Raw genomic sequence first — 24,402 nt, 5'->3', positions numbered from 1 at the left:
AAGTTAAATTACAGTCGTGACTGAATTCATACCAAAAATTAATTATATGCTAATCTTTGTACATCATATACTCGCACTATGGTAGAAAATATATACAGAGATACGTAGGTGTTTACTGTGACGCCTTTCAAACATGAGTACAGTATCGTAGAATATCAATATCATCTAATCATTGTCAACTGTACCATAAGCTATTATACTTATAGTATTCTATTGATATTGTATTTTTAAAAATTGGGTATTTAACTCAGATAAGCATTCATCGATAATTAGTAGCGACAGACCTGGTAAGCAATATAATGCTTTAAGGAACGTATATACACGTTAGTTTCCAATTTATATTAAAAATTTTTACCAGCATTTTATTACTTAGAGCTACAGTAGTAATGATATCGTTACTATAGTCTCTTCTTTTATAGTACCAATTCTAATGCCTCTAAAATTTTAGTTGAAATGCCTTTTATTTTAAATACGCATATTCAATAATAATAGTATCAGTACTGTTTTGGTTTCTATTTCTATAATAAACAATTTAAAGTAGGTAAACTTTAATAAATTTAAACATAATTCTATACTGTTAAATTATTTAAAATTTTCGTAAACCTAAAGAAGCATTATTTGGGCGACTACGTAGGTGCAATGTGTATAGATGTATATCAATATAATATCATAGATTATATAGTATACGACTAACAAATAGAAATAAGTCGTAATATGATATAATATTGTGCAGTTACATACGACAACTTACGTATATCTACCCATAGTGTCTACCAATTGAAGGTTATTAGTTCTATTCCTGTCTCTACACACATATCAATACAAGATGGAAATTGTTGCATAGACTTATGTGATGTAACATTGAAAATTAGTTGCTTGTGTGGTATTCTCGGATACTAAATTATCAGGTTGTATAGGACTATCAATGATTTAGTTATTACGTGGGCGGTGGGCCATGTTTCTCTGATAAATTACCGGTATATTATATATTCATACATCACATACGTATAACATAGTTTTAGCCGCAACATGCGCGTATATATGTACGCTTATGTTATTTAATTTAACAAACTTTTCACTAATAACTAATTATCAAATAAGAATTACTTGATCCAAAATGAACCTATGCATGTATGATATACGTATTTAGTCATAGAGCCCCTACAAAGTTAATTTATCTCTTATCTTAGTCGTGATAGGTTTACAAGATTTTGTATTGTATCTTGATAGCAAGATGGTATAAAGAAGTCAAGGGATCGACAAATAATTGTACTAAGACTAGATTTTCACTTTAAGCTGCAAAAGTCCATACCTTGTCCAGTGTTAGGCATAAATCAGCTTGAATTACAACGAGAAACGTAATGAAACAATTCTACTTCATCATTCGATTGTCACTGGGTCAAGAATTCGTACTTACATAAACATAAGCCTTTACGACTACAGGAGTAAAGTCTTGGCAGCTCTTTTATTTGTTTGTTTGTGCTAGGTACAATATACTGTAGTATCTTACAACATATGCATGCCATCCATCGTCAGCAAATATCAATTCAACGTAGTGGAAAAAACATCAATAAACAGCCTAATACTTACTTTGAACGAAGTTCTATCGAAATAATAAAAACTACATATTGGCATGCATGCATTGCTGCCGATCATTTACATGTTACATAGCAATAGATTTTGATGACCATACAGTATAAGCAGAATTCGTTAAGCTGCAACTACAAAACTAATTCAGTTCCAGATTACAAGTTTTTGTAATATATGTTAGGATAACTCATAACAAGCTAGAAGTATAATGTAAATCGGAATACTATAGTAATCCGACTTTTTACTCTTCGATATTGAAATATTACTAATAAAATGATACATTAGAAAGTAGTTAAGTAAAAAACTAGCTAGTAATGGCAATGGTAAAGGTGAATGGTACAATTGATATCAATGCAATTCCTGCTCTAGGTAACTCATAACAAGTAATTTCGTCGTATTCACACGTTGAGCGCTTTTTTACATCATTTCCAACTAATGAAACAAAGATACATTTTAGAAAAATTCACGAATGTAGGCGACAATTATGTTGTAGATTAATTAACTATTGGCCTTAAAGAGAACACTTAGGCATTATGGTATCGAAATTTCACCTACCAAATCATCAGCATCCTCTTCAGTAGTCTCCTTAGTGTTATCTTCAACCTTAGTGTCAGTGCTTTTAAGGAACTATTTTAAAATTGAAAGCCAATCGGTAATTATGATTACAACTCAGAACCATAAACAAATTAGTCACTCCAGTAACTTCTGTAAATAGTAACTCCAAGGCATAAAGATGGAATATGATTAAATTTAGAACTATGGTGAATAAGTTACAGTATAGTACAAGTAAATATGTGAAAATACCGATTTTGCATCAGCAACAGTTACGTCACTTTCGGAAGACTCCTGAACGCTAATCAACGTAATTTCTCCTATAATTTAAAAATCATTGTATAGCGAAACGTTATCGTATGTTTTAATGTAAGCAATAGCCAATTCATAGTCATCTCTTTACGACATGTAAGTTCTGTAATAACTATAGTAAATACAGCCGGTCACAACCTTCAACGACAAGCAACCAGAAATCTCTTCCAAATGCGTTAGAAAGTTTATCTTTCATATCTTGTAAAAACTGGTTAAATACAGCAGGCTCGCCAAGCTAAATAGCAGTAATAGAATCCAATAGTTATCAATTATATAAACACATACAGTATGCAAGGCAATATTAGAATTTATTACTTACCCTAACACATTCTTCTCTTAAAGCTTTTAAACAATCCATAGCTTTAGGGAACAACTGCGAACCAATTGAATCCATCACAAGCTGCCAGATGCGACTTTTCATTTGTTTGCAGGCTAAAGTGTTCATTGGGTACCAATTCTTAATATAGCATTTAAAGACCCTAAATATCAAAATTAATACCGGTCGATAATCTGTACCTTCTTCGAATCGATCTTCATCTTTCTGATTTATCATGGCCTTAAAATCTTGCACTGGTTGAACGGTACCGACCTTAAAATACGAAATTAGTATTGAGGTTAGTATATCAGCTTTTAGTTTGCATTCTTATAAGGATGATACACTTACTTCCGTCACATTTTCTTTTGATAAACTTGAAATACTAAAGTCAACATCTGCAGTACTATTGGAATCCTTAGCACGTTTAGAAGACGTATCGAGTTCCAATGCGAGGTCAATACTGAAATTGACAAATACTAACTAAATTGAACGTCATGTAATATATTCAATACAGCAAGTGTGTTATCTGACAGCACGATCTTAAACATATGCATCTTGCATCTGGCAACTTACTTATCTTTAAATATACTAGCCGCCGTTCCATCGTCGCGTTTTTTTTTCTTCTGTACGTGAACTATACCAAAGGAATCCTAAATATATGGAGTGATTTAGTACTACAGAATTCCAGAGAAAGGATGAATGAATAGCGAAACGATACGAACTTTTATTTTCTGAAAATGAGAAGCGCAGGTTGCCGTTACATCTTGACTAGGAGATAAATACCTGTCAAATTGTATATTAAGAAGCAACAATTAAGATAAAGAAACCCCGATGTTTTAAGATGAAATTTTATATTGTGGTTGAAATAATCTTAATTAGTACCTCGTTATAACTGGATCAGGTCGAGGAAGCGCATCATCAGGATTGAGGGCGCGGTGTTGTATACACTTTCAGATAATAAACAAATAGGCATAAAATTTAAGGATGCTACTTTAAACGGTACGGTCATAGTTTAGTGCAAAATAACTTTATTTTCAAGAATAACTGCTTTAAAAATTGTATTATTTTATATGTACATACCTGATAAGAACGTTGTAGAACCGGATTGAAAGTCAACTTAGGCTTAAGGGCTTCGATAAGTTCTCCATCGTCATCACTAATGCGAAATCGATTTTAGTCAATTGATTTCAGTGCAACGATCGCTATCCTATAGATCTATTACAAATAATAGCAATGTAATGTAGTCTATACTGTACCGATAGGCTCGAGATAAATCCATGGAAGTTACTAAATCATCAACAAGGTCCAACTGATCATCTGGTAAAAAGTAGACGAGAAGTCATCTTCCGCATAGAGAACATCACGTAAATGAGAGATAGATCGTAAATTTATATATTTGTGCATTAGTAATAAACATACCTGTAGGTACATTTTTCTTATTTGTGGTTAACGAAGCAAATGTATATTGGCGAATGTCTTCCATGAAAGGCAGTTGGATAAACAAGAGGCTCTGTTATAATTACAAGACTTTAATCTACAATTCTGTAACTGTATAAAGAAGTCAGCGAGTTGCAGTTGCTGTATGGAAATAGAATATATCTCAATTTAGCTTTTCTGATTACCCGATAAGTTGCCTTTATTTGGGGAAATAAAATTCCAAGTTTCGGCTGAGAATTATTACGATAGACGTAGCGCACAACAGCTACTTTATCAGTTTCATATAGAGCTTGAACCAAGGCCGAAAATGCAACACCAGCAGGCTAAAAATTTAAGCATGAATGACACATTTTAACACAAATCATACGACCAGATATGAAAAAAGATGAACATACTTCATCGTTTGGTGCAGGCATAAAAACTACTACACCATCTCCCATTAACCAATGTCTTTTTACCTGCGGAATACAAAAAATTGTTCAACACTTTCAACTGTAGATGAAAAGATTAACAATGACAAGGAATTCAAGTGTATGGGTACATAGTCACACACACATTTTCAGATTTTGTAAATCCAAGTACTGATAAGCATTTAGCAGCCTTTAGCTTCATACTTTCTTCGTCAATTTTGAGCCATGGAACAATGGTTTTACCATATTTATAGCCTATAGTGTTATATAACAAATTAATTGTTAATAAGAACATTCAGAGTTATTACTTTGAAAATGTCTTACCTTATTTAATCTTAACATTTACTACAATATAACTAACCTTTAGCTAAATTTTCTCTTTCAATTTCCGTCTCATCTTCATCATTTAAGTGATATGATCTTTCAATTTTTACCTTCATATCACCGGGTTGATTTGACGCCTCGGATATTGCTGATAGTTTCTTCCACGATTCTGGTTTAGATTCTCGTACCTTTTCATAATTACAGAAAAACAGAAAATGACTAGTACAGTTCATGTACTTTAATGATATGATTGTGAATCAGAGTACTGTATTCAGGTGTTAGATGTGATAATACCTTTATATAAGCGTAGGTATTAATTTTAAGTTTCGATCCAATTTCTAGAGGCCCTCGGAAAACAGTGGTCATTTTTATTGACCGCTTTTGAAAAAAGCTAAGGGTCGACAACGCACTCCTATATAATATATATCGGAAACAAAGGTTAGCCAATAGCTCGCACAATTGATAGGACAGCCAATAGCTACGAGCAGTTTTTAATTGATAGTTATCTACCATATAAACTGACCTTAATGAATGAGAATCTCCATCAACTATTTCTAATATCTTTTTCAGTGTTGATTCGCCGGCAATCTAAAACCATAATATTGATTATTTTAAGATAAGTTTATGCTGCAATGTTATAAAGAGCACATAGTCCATTGTAATACTTACAGTATATCATTGGTAATTTATGTTATTACCATTAATTCTAAGTTACCTGCTGAGGAGTTTTTTCTTTCCCATGAAAGGTAAGATGTTTCTTTTGAGATTTAGAACTCTGTGCACCGTCGTTATTAGTATAATTCTGGCTATCATCATTATCATCACCGTCGTCATCTTCATTTTCGTTGTCGTCGTCAATATCAGGGCCTCTGAATACAATATAGCAAATACAGTAATTTAGAGAAAATAATTTTATATTTTGATATTAAAGTCCATTTTTCATGATACGACTTTAATAAATTTATACATATCTCTCACATTACGGTCAACTGTATGCCTAAAGTCTTCAAACCCTCGGTAATTGCTTCTACTTGGTCATCAGCAAATGGGGAACCGAGGTCAGAAAAGAGGATTATTCGCTTGTCTCCAAACTTCTTCCCACTGTATTTAAAAAAAGTAACTTACTCATTTTAATATATCGTCATATAACATGTAGCATAGACAAGAAAATATGTAATGATGGAATATAGTAAATTACAATATTGAAAGAGACAGATAGTCAACTCCTATTTCAATTCGGAGATTGTAGCTCATCAGCATCATTACCTATGTACTTATCATTTACGATAAAGTAAAGTGCTATTGTACCTGGTTGACTTTTTAAGTAAATCCATAGCAACTATTATGGAATCCAGGACTATAAATAAGCGAATAAGGTTAAGAAAAGTTGCACAAGTACAGCAGGACCACCAACAACGTAATGACTGCAATGGACATTATCAAATATCCTCGTGTTTATTAGACAATCGTGTCCATATTTATTCTTAGTATGCCTAATACTGTTACATTCATTTTTAATCTAAACTTTACAGATGCTAACTGTTGCAAATATGTCATGCGTTTGTGGGATACAATCTGCGTCTTCATCTCCTATAAATATAATAAAACATGTATATCTAGTTTGAATATTACCGTAATAATAAATTTTGTACCATTACTAGTAACTTCGTGATTTGATAAATATTGAAATAGAATGGCTTCTATTCTTACCTGGTGCTATGTTGGTTTGAATGTATCGTAGAAAATTTAAATCAGGTGGTCCAAGTGGTCTAACCACACTAATATTTTCATATTGACCATCTTCATATAGATCATTATCACTCTCTAAGCAATACACGAAAATGTCGATTACACTAAGGGCATTTTTAGTAGAACAGGCAGTATAATTGTCAATTCTCTTTCTAGCTACGACAGAAAATCGTAATTAAATAGAACACAATATGAATGCAAAAATAGATGTAGATTAGTTTTCATTTTCTTTCAAGGCGACTGTAGTATAATCAGTACAGTATTGTAGAATTTTAATTTGTATCTAATACTCTATTGCAATACAAGTTGTGCTTTCCAAAGTTTTATACAGTAATAGTAATCTCGTCGATTAGCTCTATCGATAAAATCGCCATACATGCAATTTGCAAGAACTCCATTAGCTACCAATTAGTATTATCTCAATCTAAGCATATAGGTAAGACAGTGCATGAGTACTTTGTATCTTATTCATCAAGAGTAAGATAGAAAATAGAGTATGTCACTGGCATCCATTATGTGGGAAGAGACCGGTCGGAATTACATTGCTGTATTGCTTACCTTGGGTTCCAAATAAGACTAAAGCAAATTCATCCTTATTAGCTAAATGACCTTGAGAGAACATCTAAAAATAGAGTAATAAGAGTTGATTTAGTTTCTATTGCATTCTACCAATACCATTTTTAAATGTATACCTTTCGAGATACGATCATATTAATCGCATTGACAGAAGTTTCCAATTTGCTAGCATGGCCTTGAGGTGCATAGCACATAGAAGGGCTTACATCCAGGCAGATAGCAATAGCTTCCTGATGATGATTGATAAGTGTAGAAAAACAACATTCCATTATACAAAGAACAACTATCCAAAACTGTACAAAGATGTAAGATAAAATTATTATTAGAATCCCTACTTATAAGCCTTCTTAAGCTTAATTACATTAATATCTTGCTAACATTATTAGCAATTTCGAGCAAAATTGAGACCAGATCCGCTGGTCGCAATCACTCCTTCTCGATCTCGTCAATCCTCTAAGCCATCGTGTGTATTGCGATTATAACTGTAAACTACAGAATCAACAATTGATTTATTATGCTTAAAATCGTGCTATTACCTTTGAATATGCCATTTTTCAATCCTTTTAGAGCCAATATGACAAATAAACCGATCAAGAACCAAGATGTGGACAGCAACCTTTGCAGCAAGAATGTGCAATCGATGCTACTGAGCTGTGCAAGCAGAGTACTAATACCTGTAAACTAAGCCTACACTGGTCTATCCCATGATATGTATTCTGTGTAGCAAAACACTGGTAAAAGCCTATACTGTGTGCTATGCTGGCGGTTGGCTTGGAAATTCTACTAGGTTAGTCATCATGTCATTGTTGGACCTCCCACATCTGGGCCGGGCAAGTGTTGACATGCCCTATGGTCAGAAAAGTTGCCTGGGCAAACTGAACCTTTTGAAAGCTAGGCCTATAGCAAATAGTGAAAATTGGACTCTGGTTTTAAGCAGTCTATTGACATGCGCTACTTTACAGTAGCATGTACACTAATACTGTACTGTACAGAACAATGTGCTAGTGTACATGCTACTGTAGAGGAACGGAAAAAGCAAAGATGTTGGAATGTCACTTTTTCTTATACTGGATGTAGCTCAAAAAGACACTGATTTTATTACTTTATTTTATGGCAATCTTAATTTCCTTTCTAATACATGTATGATAACTTACGATCCTTCATTTCACTAGACGTCCTGTGCGTTGCAATATTACTTCACTTACATTCTTGATCTCCATCCAGTGCTAACTAATACATACTGTACTGTATACAGTACAGGATAAAGTCTCAGGCGCTTACTCTCTTATTTCCATGGCAACCTCAAATGGAGGTTATGCTGTATGCCATTCACCTCATATCGTATAATAACTGAAGTAAATTATATATTCAAACTCAATATATAATAACAACAAACTTCGCTCCCCATCGTTAGTGCTCATTGCCAAAGCGTTACTTCGTATCAAAAACAAACAAAAATTGCTTATGGGAAACAATTTCTGATCTTTGGATTAGTTTGAACGCTAGGCGCAGTCACCAATACTTTTATACGATAGTCCTTGGACAGTGCTACACGCTATCGATCTATACTTTTACTTCCACGGCATGTGGGGCTACTCAAGTACAGAACAGTTAGATAGTATCGACGATTGCCAAATGAATCTTTAACCTACAGTCGAGATTTGCTGAACGAAATTTTGAGTACTTCAATACGAATGGCGAGCTACCGAACTGTACAGTACTGTACAGTGTACAGCTCCTACAGAAGTAAAAATTACTGTCCGGCATTAAACTGTCGGCTGTGACGTCATGCGAATCCCATAACTAAAGCAATTAACGTTATAAGAAAATATATAAATACAATCGACCCTTTATACTTTTGTCGGTGCTTAGCTATTGCGTTACTTCGTTCATGTGAATTATTTACTCTGGCAAATAGTGACTTCCCGAATCCGTTGATACGTACTCTTCGGTACTTCTAATCAACTGGAACCGGATAAACGCACTGCGCCGTCACCGATGGCTTTTTTGACTCTATTTGGATTCTCATGATTGTAATAAATGGAGTCAAACTATAGATGATTATATTTTTTACACGTAGGCAGGGGATATTTCTATAACGAGACTAACCAATCTAAGGTATGCGTTGGTGATCAGTAGTTGCAAGCATGTTCCTGTTTTATATCGAATGAATAAACTGATAGCCAGTTTTTGATCCTATAGAGTATATATTTCTATATTTATCAAGCAATTACTGCAGTATATTCTGCAAAAATCTAATTGTAAAGAAGCTCATTTACAATGCACGAATAGAGCTTCCTCCATAGAGTTAGTATTACATTAATTATAATTAGTACTTCCAAGTCGTGAAAATAGTAAACTTGATATTAAAATTATTTATTAGATATGAGTATGTTTAACCACAACGACCTTACGCGATATTTCATCTAATACAAAACAGAAGGATTACAATACATGCTATCGTAATTTTTAACTATTAGGTTATATAGTTGCTAACAGTATTTAACCGCTTAATCCTGAACGATATCAAATTATATATATGCGTATTCTACCATATTCATGAGGTAAAGTTATACAAACGCTTTCAATTCTCCCGATAGTAAGTCATAGTAATTCTACTACATTTACTATTCATACCAATAAAACACGTATACAGAGTTCACTGGAAGATATGGAATATATTTATACTGGTATAAACAGATACATGCATTTATCATTGTTAGATTAAATTTCACTTATGACTTATAAGAACGACTTAATAAGTAAAAAATTTAAGAAAGACATGTTTAAAGTACTATTGTATTATTGATATTAACGGTCCATATACAACAGATGCAATAGATGCAACGGGTGCAATCATTCAATACAAGTATAAGAAAAACTATACTTGAATTATTCTCTTTATTAAGATTATTATTATAAGTGGATAATGACAGGATAAAAAACGTAAACGAGAGCGTAAATACTTCCATGCTCAATCAATAGATTATAACTATTAACTCATCAAATTGTATAGAAATACCACAATTAGGCTAATGCAAAAGGCTAACAGTATCGCTAGTACTTAAACGTAAATGTGCTATTTGTATCTAAGATATCGAGTTACATCGAGATATTTTGTTGTACGATGTAATCCATACGAGTATGATCACTAAGATCAAGCCTTTAGCTGAGTGACCAAAGATAACAGATAACTTGAGATCTATCTTAAATATTATCCGAAGATAATTCAGCGACATAAACTCTTTATAACTTGCTTGTAAGCAGGTTCCGAAGGTATTTATCATATGATGAATGTACCTACAATACAAATAACAATTAAATCAAATCAATTATAATAACTGTTTAATTAATAGCGATGAAAGTTTTTCTTCCATGTTTTTTCCTAAGCTAAATAAACGAACACACAATCTATGACTACTACTAATAGATAACGAACTTGAGTTTTATTCAAAGGCGCCTCTTTTGCCCATTCGAATAGTTTGTTATAAACGTCGCCATCATATCTACCGAGAACAGATAGTAGCGTCTGATCCGGTATATCGAATGCGTCAACTAAACAAACTGCGACCGGTCGAATTTCACTAAATAATTCTAATATTTTTACTCGAATGAGTTTGATTTGTTCAAAATCGATGAAGTTGTCCTGATAAAATACATGTTATAATTTCAATTAGTGCTCGCTTAGTTTTAACTTGCGACGATTAATAAAGTACAATGATACGATCTTTATCGCCAACGATAATTATGTATATTATGTTTGTGTTAATAGTAAATTTATTCAGAATACTTACGAGCATAAAATCGCCAGTATTTTGATCTATGCCATGTAAAGCTAGCAGAATAGATAGTCTATGTAACTGTAGATGACAAGATTGTCCCAAGCGCGATTTCTCAATCATATTAAAAAATGTCTTTATTACGAAATAGTGAGTAAATGCCTGTAGAACGAGCAGAAAATAGTATAGACTTAGTATTTAAAAATAGTGAAGAAAAAACTTAAAGCCGAGATTAACTAAAATATTTTAAACAGTTGTAAGTACCTTTGCGCAATCCACTAATTTAATTCCAGATTTATTCCAAGCATCGTAACTAGTATCGCCACCAGATTGTAATTCGCGAAGGTATTTATCAGCAATAGCTACTTTTCTGTCAAAGATTGCAGAGTTAATGATATAATAGAGCTAGTTACGGTATTTGTGTCGATTACTTACTTATATGCTCTAGCTCTATAAGCTTCTAGTACTGTATTCGTCTTCTCTAGATCTTGCATATTCTTAATATCCCAATGTTTACATGGTGGATTATGTAAGACTGCTGATACACCTAAAGGTGCAGACTTTGGATTCTTGACACAACGAAGTAAATATCTAAAAAATTGTTAATTTAATGTATTCTCTTACTTTTATAAATGTCTTTCTTAGTCTATTTAATTTACAAACTTACTTAGCTGACTGAAGGTACATAACAGTGTTTTCGCCTTCGTATGTGCAAGACGCTAACCAATTATTATAAATATGACCTATACCGCAGGCCGATGAATAACCATGCCCGCCGCAAGCTCGTCTACACTCCTAAATGTAGTAGTACGAAATAGCGAGATTCGTAAATAAGAATTAGAATTGGGCTACTCGAAGTTATACATATAGCGTTTGTTCTTTTACTATACCTCAATACCAGATACACTCATCTCTGTACAAAAGGCTTTTAAACCAGAACTAATTCCATGGAACTAGTATAAAAACAAAATCGTTATTACTTTGTTCATTTATGTAGGTATTATTTAACATTTCTATATATCCTATGAAATCAGAAATTTGTCTAACCTCGGCTAGGACACTTAGATCTTCCAGTTTTATCCGTTCAGTAGCTCTTTTACCGAAATCTATCATGTAATGACCAGTGCATGCAAGAGCATAAGCGCCAGCGATATGAGGGAATAGTTTGTTTTGTTGAGTTACATAATCTAAGACTTTAGGTTCGTAACTAAAACAGATTTATATAATAATCTTAGTATATCGTTAATGGTATCTATCCTATGTCATAAAAGAGTATGAAAATAAGTACGGCACCCAGGTTTTGTTTCAGTCTGACGGCGTATTGCACTGTAGCGAACGGCAATCGTAGATGCTCGTGCTAAATAGTTAGAGCATAACATCAATAATTGACATCTATATAAAGTGATAGCTACGTAAGTTAGTCTGGGATTTTTAGGAGGGATAAAGCTTCCGTCAAGTGTAACCTACAATACAACAATATATAAAATATTTACATAAATCATAACGCGGGTCGAGTTACCTTCGTATACAGATTACTGTATATCTTTACTTACCTTTGAATGCCTCATCAACATTTGATCGCGAGGTATTCTTACATTACTCAATTGCATGAAGCCATCATCAATGCTGTTATACCCAAATTTATCGCCCATTTCTCCTAGGGTAATTCCAGGTAGAGGAGTATGATCTTCTAGACTACGAACCTGGAGAATGAATAAGTGTGGGCCATAACACTTATTCTGAGTCCACAATTGAGCCATCACAAGCGCATGAGTGGCAGTTTTAGCCACTAAACAAAACATGAATACGTAAATAAGGGACCTAATATTGTTACTTGCGTCATATAAATTTAACTTAGTGATTGCGTTCTCTTCGTTAAAATTGGGCAGGGATAAGATAATGGTATTGATTACTTACCTTCGCCAATCCACCATTTTGTAGCCGTTAAAGTAGGAGTATTTAAGATAAATTCTCTAGTTTTCGGGTCATATGTAGCAGTTGTTTCAAATCCTCGAATAAAGGTACCTAATTCCAATACAAGTAAAATACGAATATCCATTTAGCGTTAAGAATAAGAATAAATTGCTTCAATTAATCACGAAACAAGTAAATAAATAAGAGCAACTGTATTATTTTAATGTAGGATATCAGATGTTGAAATACGATTGTATAGTATATTTAATAGTTGATTACCGTGACCAAGTTCGGTTTGGCAATAGGTTGCGACGATTTCAAAATTTTCAACTAACGGTAACCATTTCTTTCGTTGTTCAGGTGTACCTTGATCCTGCGTTGATATTTTTACGAGGAAAATTACTTACTGAGAACTATCATGTTAGCTATTCTATTTTATATTCTAGAATGTGCTAATGCATTAGATTTACACAAAACAAATTCGACATAGCGTAAAATAATACCGCACAGTGTATAGCACATGCATTACCAATGTACAGTATAGCACTAATAGCAGTATACTACAGTATAGTATATATCTAAAAAAATATAGTATAGTATATTGCCGATTTCAAGATCATGTTTAACGCGAACAGTAACAAACAGTGAATAGTATTCATTCGTGACTGTCAACGTGTCAACGTTGATTGTATTGGATAAGTAAAAACGTATACGAGTGTGTATTTATGAATATCTCAATAGAATACCTGCAAAGCAGATTTCCATGTAGTAAGATGCATTTCGAAACTTACAATCTCTCCTATTGTGCTAAAGAATAATATATAAAAGTATCGTGCCCGATTAGTAATATTATCCATTATTTAGTCTTAACCAACCAACGACTTTATCACGATACGGTAACCAACTTTTACTTGCAGGTATATAAAAAGCTAGTAAAATTTAGTCGACGTATATCCATACAGCAATTCAATTTTTATGATTACTGAGACTAAATTTTAAATTATAGGATTACCTGACAAGCCAGTAGTAATGCATGAAATCATCAACATTGAGTTTATGCTTTCTTAGAATTTTTGCAACTTCTGCTAAACATTGAACATTGCTGCTGTATGCCTCGTCTCGAGTCCAATAATGGCGTTCCAGCCATTTAAATGCGGGGTTGTTTAATATCAAAGAGGCTGTAATTATGTAGTTAGTATCGTTAGAAACGTTAATATACTAGTATGTACATTATGCTAGCATATACATTTACATTTGATAGATTCATGAATTGGCAAAGTGCAACATCGTGAATATACAGTACAGTATATTATTACAGACCACTGCTTGATATCGAAAATTTGTGCAGAAATTACTTTTGATTATTACTGCTGGTATCTGTATAGCAGTTTTACTATTACGTTCAGTTACGCCTTGGGATATTTCCGATATTATTACTGTACTATCATTTCCAGATTCAACAAATGACGATATTGACTAAGAGAGATTAATAATTCAAGGTAAAGTATGAAACGTATTATGGCATCATGAAATCGATATTGGAATTATTGGTTGATGATGCTCTCCTAAGTTGCGTGATCGATTTAATCCATTTTATTTTCAATACAGGTGGTGATTGGATACAATACGTAAAGAGCGCATAAAACCAGTGAACGAATTTGTTCTCTTGTGAGCTTTATCAAGAAAGTTTGCTATCATTGATCTACAATACTGCATTAGTTTAAATTTGTTCTCTTTTGAGCTTATCAAGCAAGCTTGCTATCGTTGATCTGCAATACTGCATTACTTTGAATTTGTTCTCTTTTGAGCTTATCAAGCAAGCTTGCTATCTTTTATCTGTAATACTCCATTACTTTCCGTGGAAGAAATTACAGTAGAAGCACTCTAGCAGAACTTTTCTGATTGTGAATAAGAGGTGTGAAAGAACGTTACCGTCCAAAGTATGAAAGCATGATGAATTGACGAAGTACAGTACAGTAACGTGGCTTGACTTACATATCAATTTGCGTTTTTTCGTTGCTTCCGACCCTCCATCATAAAATTCTGTCATATCATTGATAGAAAATGGTGGATTGGATCTTTCCTGGCGTAAATCTAAGACAGTTGTAGTATTTTTAGCCATTTTGGGGGGCTGTTTGATTTGGCGTCGATTGAAAAGGTGCAATCTCGATACGTTGTGTGCAACTTGTTTACGGTTTGATTTAGCTTGAATCGGGTATATTTGCAAGACGACGAGACAACAGTTAACATTTGTTCATTGTCCTGATCTCCACACCGATAAAAGAAAGTAGAAAAATTGTAAAGATCAGGCTAAGGAACAAATATTTCTTGTTGTCTTGATGCATAACCTGAGGCCCCGCCCGGAAATCCGGGAATCTCAATTCACAATGTTCAATATCATCCCAAAGCAATTTTCTTAGCCTAATTATTTCCTTGATTGTTTACGGGCGAATCAGGCCAATGAATGAAAAAACAAATCGTATTACTAAGGTGACCTTGTTGCTTAACCTCCTCCGACTTCACCTTTCATTTGGACCAACATGTATTCTTACAGTACATAGACACCTATATTGATCCGTATCCTGTTTTTAGTAGTCAATCCAATCCGTTGATGATGAGGTTATCAAGAGAAAGTTCTGGCCCAGAATAATTAATTTTTGTTAACGATCAGAGGTCAATTATTGACCATTTAATACTGGATGACGGCAATTGCCGACAGCAGTAGAATCTTTCGTATGGCGACATCATATCCCTGATGGACATTTCATGCATACTAGTATAGTCGTTATACCTTGGGGAATGTCCCAGATACAACTACGCATTTGTAGAACTTTGCACGGTTGAGATATTGTCATTCAAAGTTGCTGATGGGTCAATCCCATACCAAAAGCTTTTCAATGAAGTCAGAATTCATCAGCACCTAATACAATGCACCAAATTTGCTATGTACGTATTCAGCTCGGCGAAAGCTACCGAGTGGTACCGATTTCATGGAAGAACGCCATTTCTTCAAGAAAGAAGGAGAAATGGCCATTTTGTAGAACTTTGCATGCTTGAGATATTGTCATTCAAAGTTGCTGATGGGCAGTACTGTACAGTGTACAGTATACATGTCATACATTGTATTGTGTGTCCCTTGAGAGTTGTTATTGAATAATAGTGACGCCATACTGGACAGTAATAAGAATGACGTCATTACCCCCCCACTAAAGTACAGTACAGTATGTGAAATTGATTGATAATAATAATTAATTATAATGAATGAATTCATTAATTAATTAGTCCAGTACATGTACACTACTGGACGAAGATTTGTCTATTGGACGTCTGTCCGTAATTACACTACTGTACTGTGCACTACTACAGTAGAGAATGGGCGGGATTTGTGCGTCCAGTACTGTAAGCAATTTTCATTTACCACTGCAGCAATTTTAGACTATTGACAGATTTTACGTGAAAATGAGAACAAATTTATAGAAATAAAAGCTAAATTCACATCCCTCAGTTATTGGGCTACGTCTACATATAACATTTGATCTACTTTGGGCTTGATTGAGCCTACATAGTTTATTTTCCTTCGTGATACCCAAGTTAATCTCGCCCTTACAGTGTAACTGCACTACACTTCTACAGTACTGTACTGTAGCACATAGCACGCTCGAAAATCCCAAAGTCAAACCAGTTGAAAGACGTCGAGTAAATCGCAATAATAAATCGCCATCATCAACCAAATTCTAACTTGATGGTTAGCCTAATTGCAGTCAAGAATGGGTCGAACATTTCTTGTCCTTCGCTGCTTTAGCTGTCATACATTTCAAGTTCAACAAGTAAGGAGCTTTTTCAAATCAGTGTCTAGCAGTCTAGCCATCTCAAGCTCAGGTACTGTACTCGTATAGACAGAGTACAGTACAAGACTGTGCTAGAAAGTCAATAGGAGAGCGTATTTCATTCAGCTAAAAATATCTAAATCTATGTCTAATCATGCACGCCTTATAACCAAGATCATGCTATACTACAACTTCAATGGATATGAAATCCTTCTATTTCTATAGGAAGTAAAAGCTAAAAAATGGAGCTGTAAGGTTTGCGGATGGAAGCAATCATTTGTAAAGGTAACCAATTTAACTGAAGTACTTCAATCCAAATTGTCACTGTTATTGTCATAAACGTACTGTAGTCAGACTCGTTAATGCAAATGGAGTGTTGAAAATAGTTCTTCATGACTTTATAAGGTAATACCAGTTCAAGATAATGTTGTCAAAGATATGCGATCGAAAAGGACACTTGTTAGCAACATCCAACACAGTTATACTGTACATTACCAGACGAGATTGCCAAATAAACGTTGAATATTTAAAAATATCCTGTAGCATTTCACGACCCTCTATCTTAACTACTGATGAGTCACAAGCCATAATATTTTTATACATACTGTCAAGTTGACAGTGTCTACCTCCAAAATCGATTTCCTTGCGTAATTAAGGATAGCACAGTATATCAATTGACTTAGGCTCGCGTTTTTCCTATCTCAATATCCAACAGTAAAATACGGTGCTCGATGCTTTGCGGAAGTAAGCAACACCTTACAATTACAATTAAATACTACATATTCTTGATATCCATTATGAAATTTTTAAATTTTAGCTATATTATGATGAAAAGGGAAATACCGTAATTACTAGAAAGACCATAATAAAAATACTTAATTACTTCAAAATTAAATGGCATTGCATTCAGTATTATAAACATCAACATGATTATACATGCATATAACTATAGTTGTGTTTTTACTTTGCTCTTTATTGCAGATTTATGGTAATGGTAGCGCTGCTGACTGCAGAAATCACGTCCAAAAATTAAATATGATGAGGGGTGAAAGAGAAGCTGCTATACTCTCGTCAGTTTTTTTTATTTATTTACTATTTTAAATACATAATTAGAGCCTTAGCTCATTAGAGCTCATGTTGGTGTCACACATTAATTAGAAAACTGTCGGAACAGCATACTGAAAATGATTGTCGCAGTATACAGGAATCTCCGGAAGAGTATTCTGAATGCGATTATCGTACTATACAGGAATTTCAGTCAGCTTCCAATGCTGATGATGTACGTAGACTGAATTTTGTAAACTCATGTATAACGAGATTGAACCATTTAATACTACACTAGCTATTATTAATCGTACTAAATACACCTTTAGATACCACTACCACGAACTCATTGTATTTCATGGGATCAATTTATCAGTCACGATCAAGACAGATTTAAGATTTATACAATCGCATCGATCGAAATAGCAATTGATACAATATCATCATACGGTCGGTACTGTATATTATGACAAGATGGCGTCTACTCATAAAGTAGATCCAATAGCTAGCTTAACATTGCGCTAACATGCAATACGCATGTAACTAGGTTTGTTTATCAACATTTACAAAATTAACATCTTTCGATAATTGTCACGACAGTGCCAATCCATTTAATTTATTTTTTAGTCGTATTCTCTACTCGATACTCGATGGTGTAAGCTACTGTCTTTATCATATTAGGACGAAAATACTGCTCACGACAATGATACTATAGAAGGAATCGAAGTGACGACAGATCCACAAATCTTTCATAATGCCCGCAAAAAGAAAACAAAATCGACTAGCAAACAGTTACGTTATAAGTGATAGCTTGTACAACACGCTTTAAATTAAAGTAGGAATTTTTACCAACATAAAGAGATGCTATTTAACTTGTCCAAGCAGTAAATAGCTTAAATACTACAATACAGTATGATTATCTTGATGTGATGTAATTGTAAATACTTTTTATATTACATTGGCAGCTCTGTAGCTAAATAAATAAATAGTATTTCTAGGTGTAGATGAATTAACGATCGACGCGGCCATTAGCAAAAATTAACTTTAATAGATATTAGATAGACACCTATCAAGCATCTCAGGAGAAACTGACTAATTTAGGTTTGACCTATATTCAGGCCACTTCAGAATAAAAGATCGAAGTTTGATAATGACGACAATGATAGAGGTGGACATAACGAACTGGCCAATGTCGCTGCTAATAAAAGTAAAAAAGTTCAAGACCGTTCACTGCGAACGCAAACGCCCGGCAATGAGAATTCTGGACCAGGAAATCACGATATAACTAGTACAAAATGGGATATATTTTTATGATAGAAAGCAAGATTATCCTTATTTTATATTGATAATATAAATAGATAAAATCTACACTTCTAAACATTATTTATCACGCTGATTTACTGATATTAAATATTACTATTACCGTAATGACAATATATTGTCGAACTATAAAAAAAATCTTGATAAATAAGTCCTTTCGCTAATTTGATATATTGATTAATGTAAGCATTTATCAACGTGATATACAGCTTACATAAATTATGTATAGACTACCAATCCTGACATACTGTATAAAATAGGAATAAGTGAAATTCGTACGATTTCTTATAATTCCGTGCTAATAGTGAGTGAAATATTTCCTCCTTCACATAGATTATAAAGCTGGGTGTAATAAAGATTATTAAATCATTTAAATGTAATGAAACAATCCAAAATTTGAAAAAATTTTAGAATAGAATATGCATACTTTCATAGCAGACAGAGTATAGAATTAAATATACAGATTCTTTATCTTGTTTCTATTTTAATCTGCTTAAAGCCGAATGAATTCTAAAATGTAATCGATTTTCCAGGTCGTAGCCGCTATAATTGTCCTTGATATACGTTACAGTGACATGTTAGTATTGATATGGAAATTACGTTATTAAGAGATTCTAGAAGTAGATAAATATACCTTTGCTTGATTTAAAAGTGATTTTCCTTGACTGACACCCTAATTATCAAGTAAAATGGCAGATTTATTATCGTTATTACGTAATTTAACTACGTTTGATTCTTACTGTATAGCTTCAAAAAAGTATTTATTATTGTAGTATGTTACTCACTACAGTATTTGCTAGAATGCTTTTCATTCTCTTACTCGCATGTAGTATGCCACAATGTAGATACTGTGTTATGTAACAATTTTATATATATATATGTAGTGTATCTATAGTTGAACGAGGAGTTCAGTTGTTGCTATCCCCTCCAGCGGATGTTAGAACCCGGTTATCTCTCTTTTCCTATTCAGAATAAGTATACTCTTCTTCCATAATAATTTGTGTGCTACAGTATCGATGGACTCTCAACTACCACCTCCATCCACGGAGGTATCCACTTAAGTAAATGCCGATACATCAGGGTTAGTAAACCCGACGGCGATAATATCATAATTATAATGATTCGTACCTGTGCATGTTCGGTTAATAGTAATCCTAACTCGTAAGTAGCATATGGTGCAATATAGTTATCTTGCCGAGATTTCTTGGAGATACGAACTGCTTCTTTCAAATACTAAGGAGCATACAATTATTTAATAGGAATTAATTAAAACCTCGAGAGAAATAGCTGTTTGTAAATACCTTAAATCTATTAAAACTGCACAGACGCCTTATTAGTATGCTCTACTGTAAGTTTACAGTAATACTCGTATAAGTAGTACAATATTTGTACACTCGCATTGCACGTATATTTAAATCCCTAATGTATACGAGTAGTCTTAAAATTGGTTTACCTGCTCAGCCAGCTGAATATCTCGTAGTTGTAAATGTAAAATACCCAGCATAAATACTTGTAGAGAGGATATGTATGATTCTTGAGATCTTTCAGTTTCTAATAAATTATAGAGGAATGCTTGTTATGGGTATAAGTTATATATTGTGTAGTTCCAATAAGTCACTTTGTAAAATTAATATGCTGCCTCTTCCGCGTAGCATTACCAATTAAGAACTGTCTAAGCTGGTGATCACCACAAATCCTAATTGCTCCCCACAAATAGATGACTTCCAGGATCAACAGAACGTAATTATGAGGTTGTAAAATTACATCTTTATATTGATTAGCCTTCAAATAAGATAAGATAAGTATTAATACTATTTTCTCCATGTTTCTAAGACATTATGAATCATACATAATATCTATCTCCGATTATATAAATAGAAATAGATATATTTTTAAATAGCATTACTTTGCGAATAACAAATAGCTCAGGAGCGTTTCCTCGCTTTCTAGCTAACTGCAATACTAACTTTATCCATTCAGAAACTTGTTTCATACCAAAATATAGCACCTTTTCATCGTTGTATGCTTTTAATATGACGTATTTCTTCCTACATATGACATGATGCAAGCTAGATTTTAGCAATTCATTACATTATATAATTGCAAAAAGTATAACTCAAGAATTAGTGATACAATATCTCTACTTGTTATTCGTGATTGAATATTGGATTACAGTATTAAGCATAAGTAATTTTGATTCAAAGCAATCCAAAATTATGTAGCATTTTGGTTGTCGTCTTTGATCCTAGTGGATAGAACCTACAGTGTTTAGGACTTGAAATTGCTTTTCTATTGGGTGGCCTTTTGAGTTGGGATCATTTTGACTCTGAATCTCATCGAGTTTATCATCAGCATCTGCTGTTGGATTATTATCTTCCTTTGCTAAAGAAGAAGTCGATACATCATCATTGTTGCCATTCTCTGCTTGTACCCCTTGAAAGCATTCATCGCTAGCTCGACGTAAATGTTGAATAATAATATCAGAAGTAGCACTATCAGCTCTACTATGAATTGAAACTATCATTGATATTTGGAGCAGCAGCACGATCATTTTCATTCTGGTTCATGTCGTTGATAGAGTGTCATAGAAGGTCCAACATGCAGATCGTAGTACTGCATGTCTGCATACAGTCTAGTACGGTACATGTAGCCCCTGTAAAGCATAAAACTGACTTGTCCAAACCTGTTTTGGATTTTTCAAATGTTGCAGATCAAAATTGGAGCTGGAAAATAGCGTTTACAAAACTCTGCTGTATACTCTACATCCAGGAGGTTAACGGTCTCATTTGGACCAGCCTACAGCTCCGCCCATGCTGTGGGCGACTGCCAGGCGTATTGTATAGCGGTACCGTATTGAAACTGATCTCAGTCTTCTACGGGACCTCATTGGTTGGTGGAAGACCCAGGTGGAAAAGCTCAAGGTGGCTTGCAAGTTTGAAAATTGAAATTGCAAATCTCTTTTTATTTTCTCAAGTTTTCCTAAAGCTAACCGCTAACTTCTTTCAGGTTTGATGCTTGTAATAGTTGCTTTTTAATTCTTGTTCTGTATCCAATTTGTTTGACTTTGGGGGGAAACACTTGCAAGCTAGTGTAGTCAGTATCGCTCTTGTTGAAGAAAAATCGGCTGCTTGTCTGAAGACGCCAGCGCCGACCATAAATTCCATCATGATTGTAATATTGTAATGGAGAAGGGATTTGCGAATGGCTGCGACTGTTATCATTACCAGTAGAAAGAGGTAGATATCAGCGAGTATCAAGTTGTACTTGTCTTGTAACTTGCTATGCTTCCCCCAAGGTGTGCGATCACATGTCGTTATGGTGATTTTCATTTCTTGTCGTGGCAAATTTGCAAGGCTGATCCCATCGCCAAGATGCAATAGATCCTTTGAATATCATCTTCGATAGCATAGTACAGTAGTGTGAATGAAACCGTTCAATTTGAACGAATCCTCCTTGAATTTTTAAAATGTGCGATCGTAATTTATACTTTTGTAGACATGATTCAATGGCGATCACCATTGCAACCCCACCACTTCCTTTCATAACCAACACCAATCATCTGTTATACATTTGACATAGAGAAGAGCATATCGATCTTGTGGATAAAGTGTAGCTCTCCGTCATAGCATGATAGGTGACTTTCTACTTAGCGACTAGGATATTTTTCAGCTTTGTTCAAACAACCTTTTTTGGATTTATGCTATCCTTGATTACAGACATCCATAGAGTAAAGTAGATCTTGAACCGTTAATTTCTACGGTCTGTGTGTTATTTTAACAGTGGCTAAAATAAGCAACCTAGGTACTAGTCCGGTTGTAGTTATTTTGAGCATGAAAGAGAACGGTTGATTTCACGTCCACCAACATTCTTACAGTGAGACAATGAGCTTTCGTGTACGCTGGTGAACAATTTTTTATTCATTAGTAACCCTGAAAAAAAATTTTCCTTTGTCATGCTTGGCAATCTTGTGCATTGACATTACTGTTGATTAAAGCCTGTTATAATGCATCCTAATTTTGTAAAAGCAAACAATGCGTTTATGTGTACACAAGGATCGTGCAGTTACGAACTAAGAGAACAATCATGAAAACACTTAGCAATTCTACCTTACCTACTACCCACTACTCAATGTTCCAATCCCTCAAGAGAATTAGTTTAGTATCATTGTTTTCAACTGTTAATGCAATAATGGTCAATATCTAATCATGAAAAAAGGTTGCACGCTGCTCCATACGCTCGCACGTTATGGATTAGCGTGTAGGCAACAACAATTTCCTGAGAAATTTTCTTCGATCTATTTTTTCTTGCGGGGTCAATGAACGACCTTTCATCGGTTTGTTATTCAATTGGGCCATTTTTCCAACCGCAAGAATATTTTAGATCGATCTACTACACTTGTGCACGTTGTGGACTCACTAGCCAACATGGATGGGACTACAGGACACTGAGAGCAGGATAACGCCTTGGTTACTGTATTGGAAAAGTCTTTTCAGCAATTTTTTTCATTTGCATGATCAGCTAATGAATCACTCAGTTCTCAATATGTGCGTCAAGATGAAATGTACAGTATAATGATTCGCTATTCCAGTTACAATGAGTCCCGGTGTGACGATGATATGGTTCTGCTACAACCATATCATCAGTATACTTTACATAAATGGTCATTGGACCTTATGCTATTTCTTTTGCAATTGCTATCTATTCAGCAGTGCAGCAATATTATTTTCGTATCAGATATTGCAGGAAAAGTAGAAATGAAATTGATTGCTATCTATACAACCATTTCTATACATACAGTTCACTCCAAGATTATGCTTAAGATGAAGTAGCCTCCATTTATTTTTTTGATGAGATTGATTACGATTACCCGTAGCTAATTACAGTGAATAAATTAAAAGCCCTGACGATAGAAAGCCAATAGTCGGAGACTTCTACTCTAGTACGTAAGGACAATGATAGTTTTTCTATCATTGTCGGTTAGAGGTCAGTGACAAGGGCATCCTCATGCTTAATTGAATATGTCTCATATGGGATTGTACTATATGTCAGCAGCTGCACGGATTAATAGAAGACCTTCTGGTAGTCTGTAGCAGCTCTTGCATGGCCTGGTCTAAATGCACAAATAATAATGAATCATATTGCAGCCCACTTCAATACCTATGTTGTCATTAAAATTCTTGCTAGGTTTGCGTTCGTCAAGATTACGTAAAGGAATTCTATTATATCGATCGTTAGCGACTAAGTAGTCTACA

At 34.1% G+C, this 24,402-nt stretch overlaps 4 protein-coding genes across 4 annotated transcripts; 1 reads left to right on the top strand and 3 right to left on the bottom strand.

Annotated features, from left to right (window-relative positions):
• Positions 1 to 1,894: 1,894 nt before the first annotated feature.
• Positions 1,895 to 7,817, bottom strand: TRIADDRAFT_61074 (uncharacterized protein; the record flags this gene model as incomplete). The annotated part of the gene is made up of 25 exons (XM_002117007.1): positions 1,895 to 2,022; positions 2,142 to 2,217; positions 2,395 to 2,462; positions 2,593 to 2,689; positions 2,774 to 2,911; positions 2,954 to 3,043; positions 3,119 to 3,230; positions 3,344 to 3,420; positions 3,493 to 3,553; positions 3,653 to 3,717; positions 3,851 to 3,926; positions 4,027 to 4,087; positions 4,190 to 4,280; positions 4,393 to 4,530; positions 4,603 to 4,665; positions 4,763 to 4,872; positions 4,979 to 5,129; positions 5,236 to 5,353; positions 5,465 to 5,529; positions 5,973 to 6,042; positions 6,250 to 6,298; positions 6,652 to 6,846; positions 7,249 to 7,312; positions 7,383 to 7,559; positions 7,803 to 7,817. The coding sequence occupies 25 exons, from the start codon at positions 7,815 to 7,817 to the stop codon at positions 1,895 to 1,897; spliced, it is 2,355 nt and encodes a 784-aa protein (XP_002117043.1).
• Positions 7,818 to 10,651: 2,834 nt separating this feature from the next.
• Positions 10,652 to 15,081, bottom strand: TRIADDRAFT_61073 (uncharacterized protein; the record flags this gene model as incomplete). Its single annotated transcript, XM_002117006.1, has 14 exons — positions 10,652 to 10,912; positions 11,061 to 11,207; positions 11,310 to 11,415; positions 11,481 to 11,636; positions 11,713 to 11,840; positions 11,936 to 11,998; positions 12,093 to 12,252; positions 12,339 to 12,508; positions 12,599 to 12,834; positions 12,963 to 13,070; positions 13,239 to 13,332; positions 13,706 to 13,766; positions 13,972 to 14,137; positions 14,955 to 15,081. 14 exons carry the CDS (start codon positions 15,079 to 15,081, stop codon positions 10,652 to 10,654), a joined length of 1,983 nt encoding a protein of 660 aa, XP_002117042.1.
• A 1,645-nt stretch (positions 15,082 to 16,726) lies between these two features.
• TRIADDRAFT_61072 (uncharacterized protein) lies at positions 16,727 to 18,637 on the top strand (the record flags this gene model as incomplete). Its single annotated transcript, XM_002117077.1, has 5 exons — positions 16,727 to 16,786; positions 17,012 to 17,071; positions 17,768 to 17,856; positions 17,945 to 18,065; positions 18,512 to 18,637. The coding sequence occupies 5 exons, from the start codon at positions 16,727 to 16,729 to the stop codon at positions 18,635 to 18,637; spliced, it is 456 nt and encodes a 151-aa protein (XP_002117113.1).
• A 1,023-nt stretch (positions 18,638 to 19,660) lies between these two features.
• TRIADDRAFT_61071 (uncharacterized protein) lies at positions 19,661 to 21,707 on the bottom strand (the record flags this gene model as incomplete). Its single annotated transcript, XM_002117005.1, has 6 exons — positions 19,661 to 19,693; positions 19,785 to 19,823; positions 20,279 to 20,383; positions 20,604 to 20,701; positions 20,809 to 20,932; positions 21,414 to 21,707. The coding sequence occupies 6 exons, from the start codon at positions 21,705 to 21,707 to the stop codon at positions 19,661 to 19,663; spliced, it is 693 nt and encodes a 230-aa protein (XP_002117041.1).
• Positions 21,708 to 24,402: the final 2,695 nt, after the last annotated feature.

Source organism: Trichoplax adhaerens, genomic scaffold, assembly GCF_000150275.1.
Source record: "Trichoplax adhaerens TRIADscaffold_21 genomic scaffold, whole genome shotgun sequence".
In the NCBI taxonomy this organism is placed as follows: Eukaryota; Metazoa; Placozoa; class Uniplacotomia; order Trichoplacea; family Trichoplacidae; genus Trichoplax; species Trichoplax adhaerens.
This window is presented reverse-complemented; position numbering and strand designations above follow the sequence as displayed.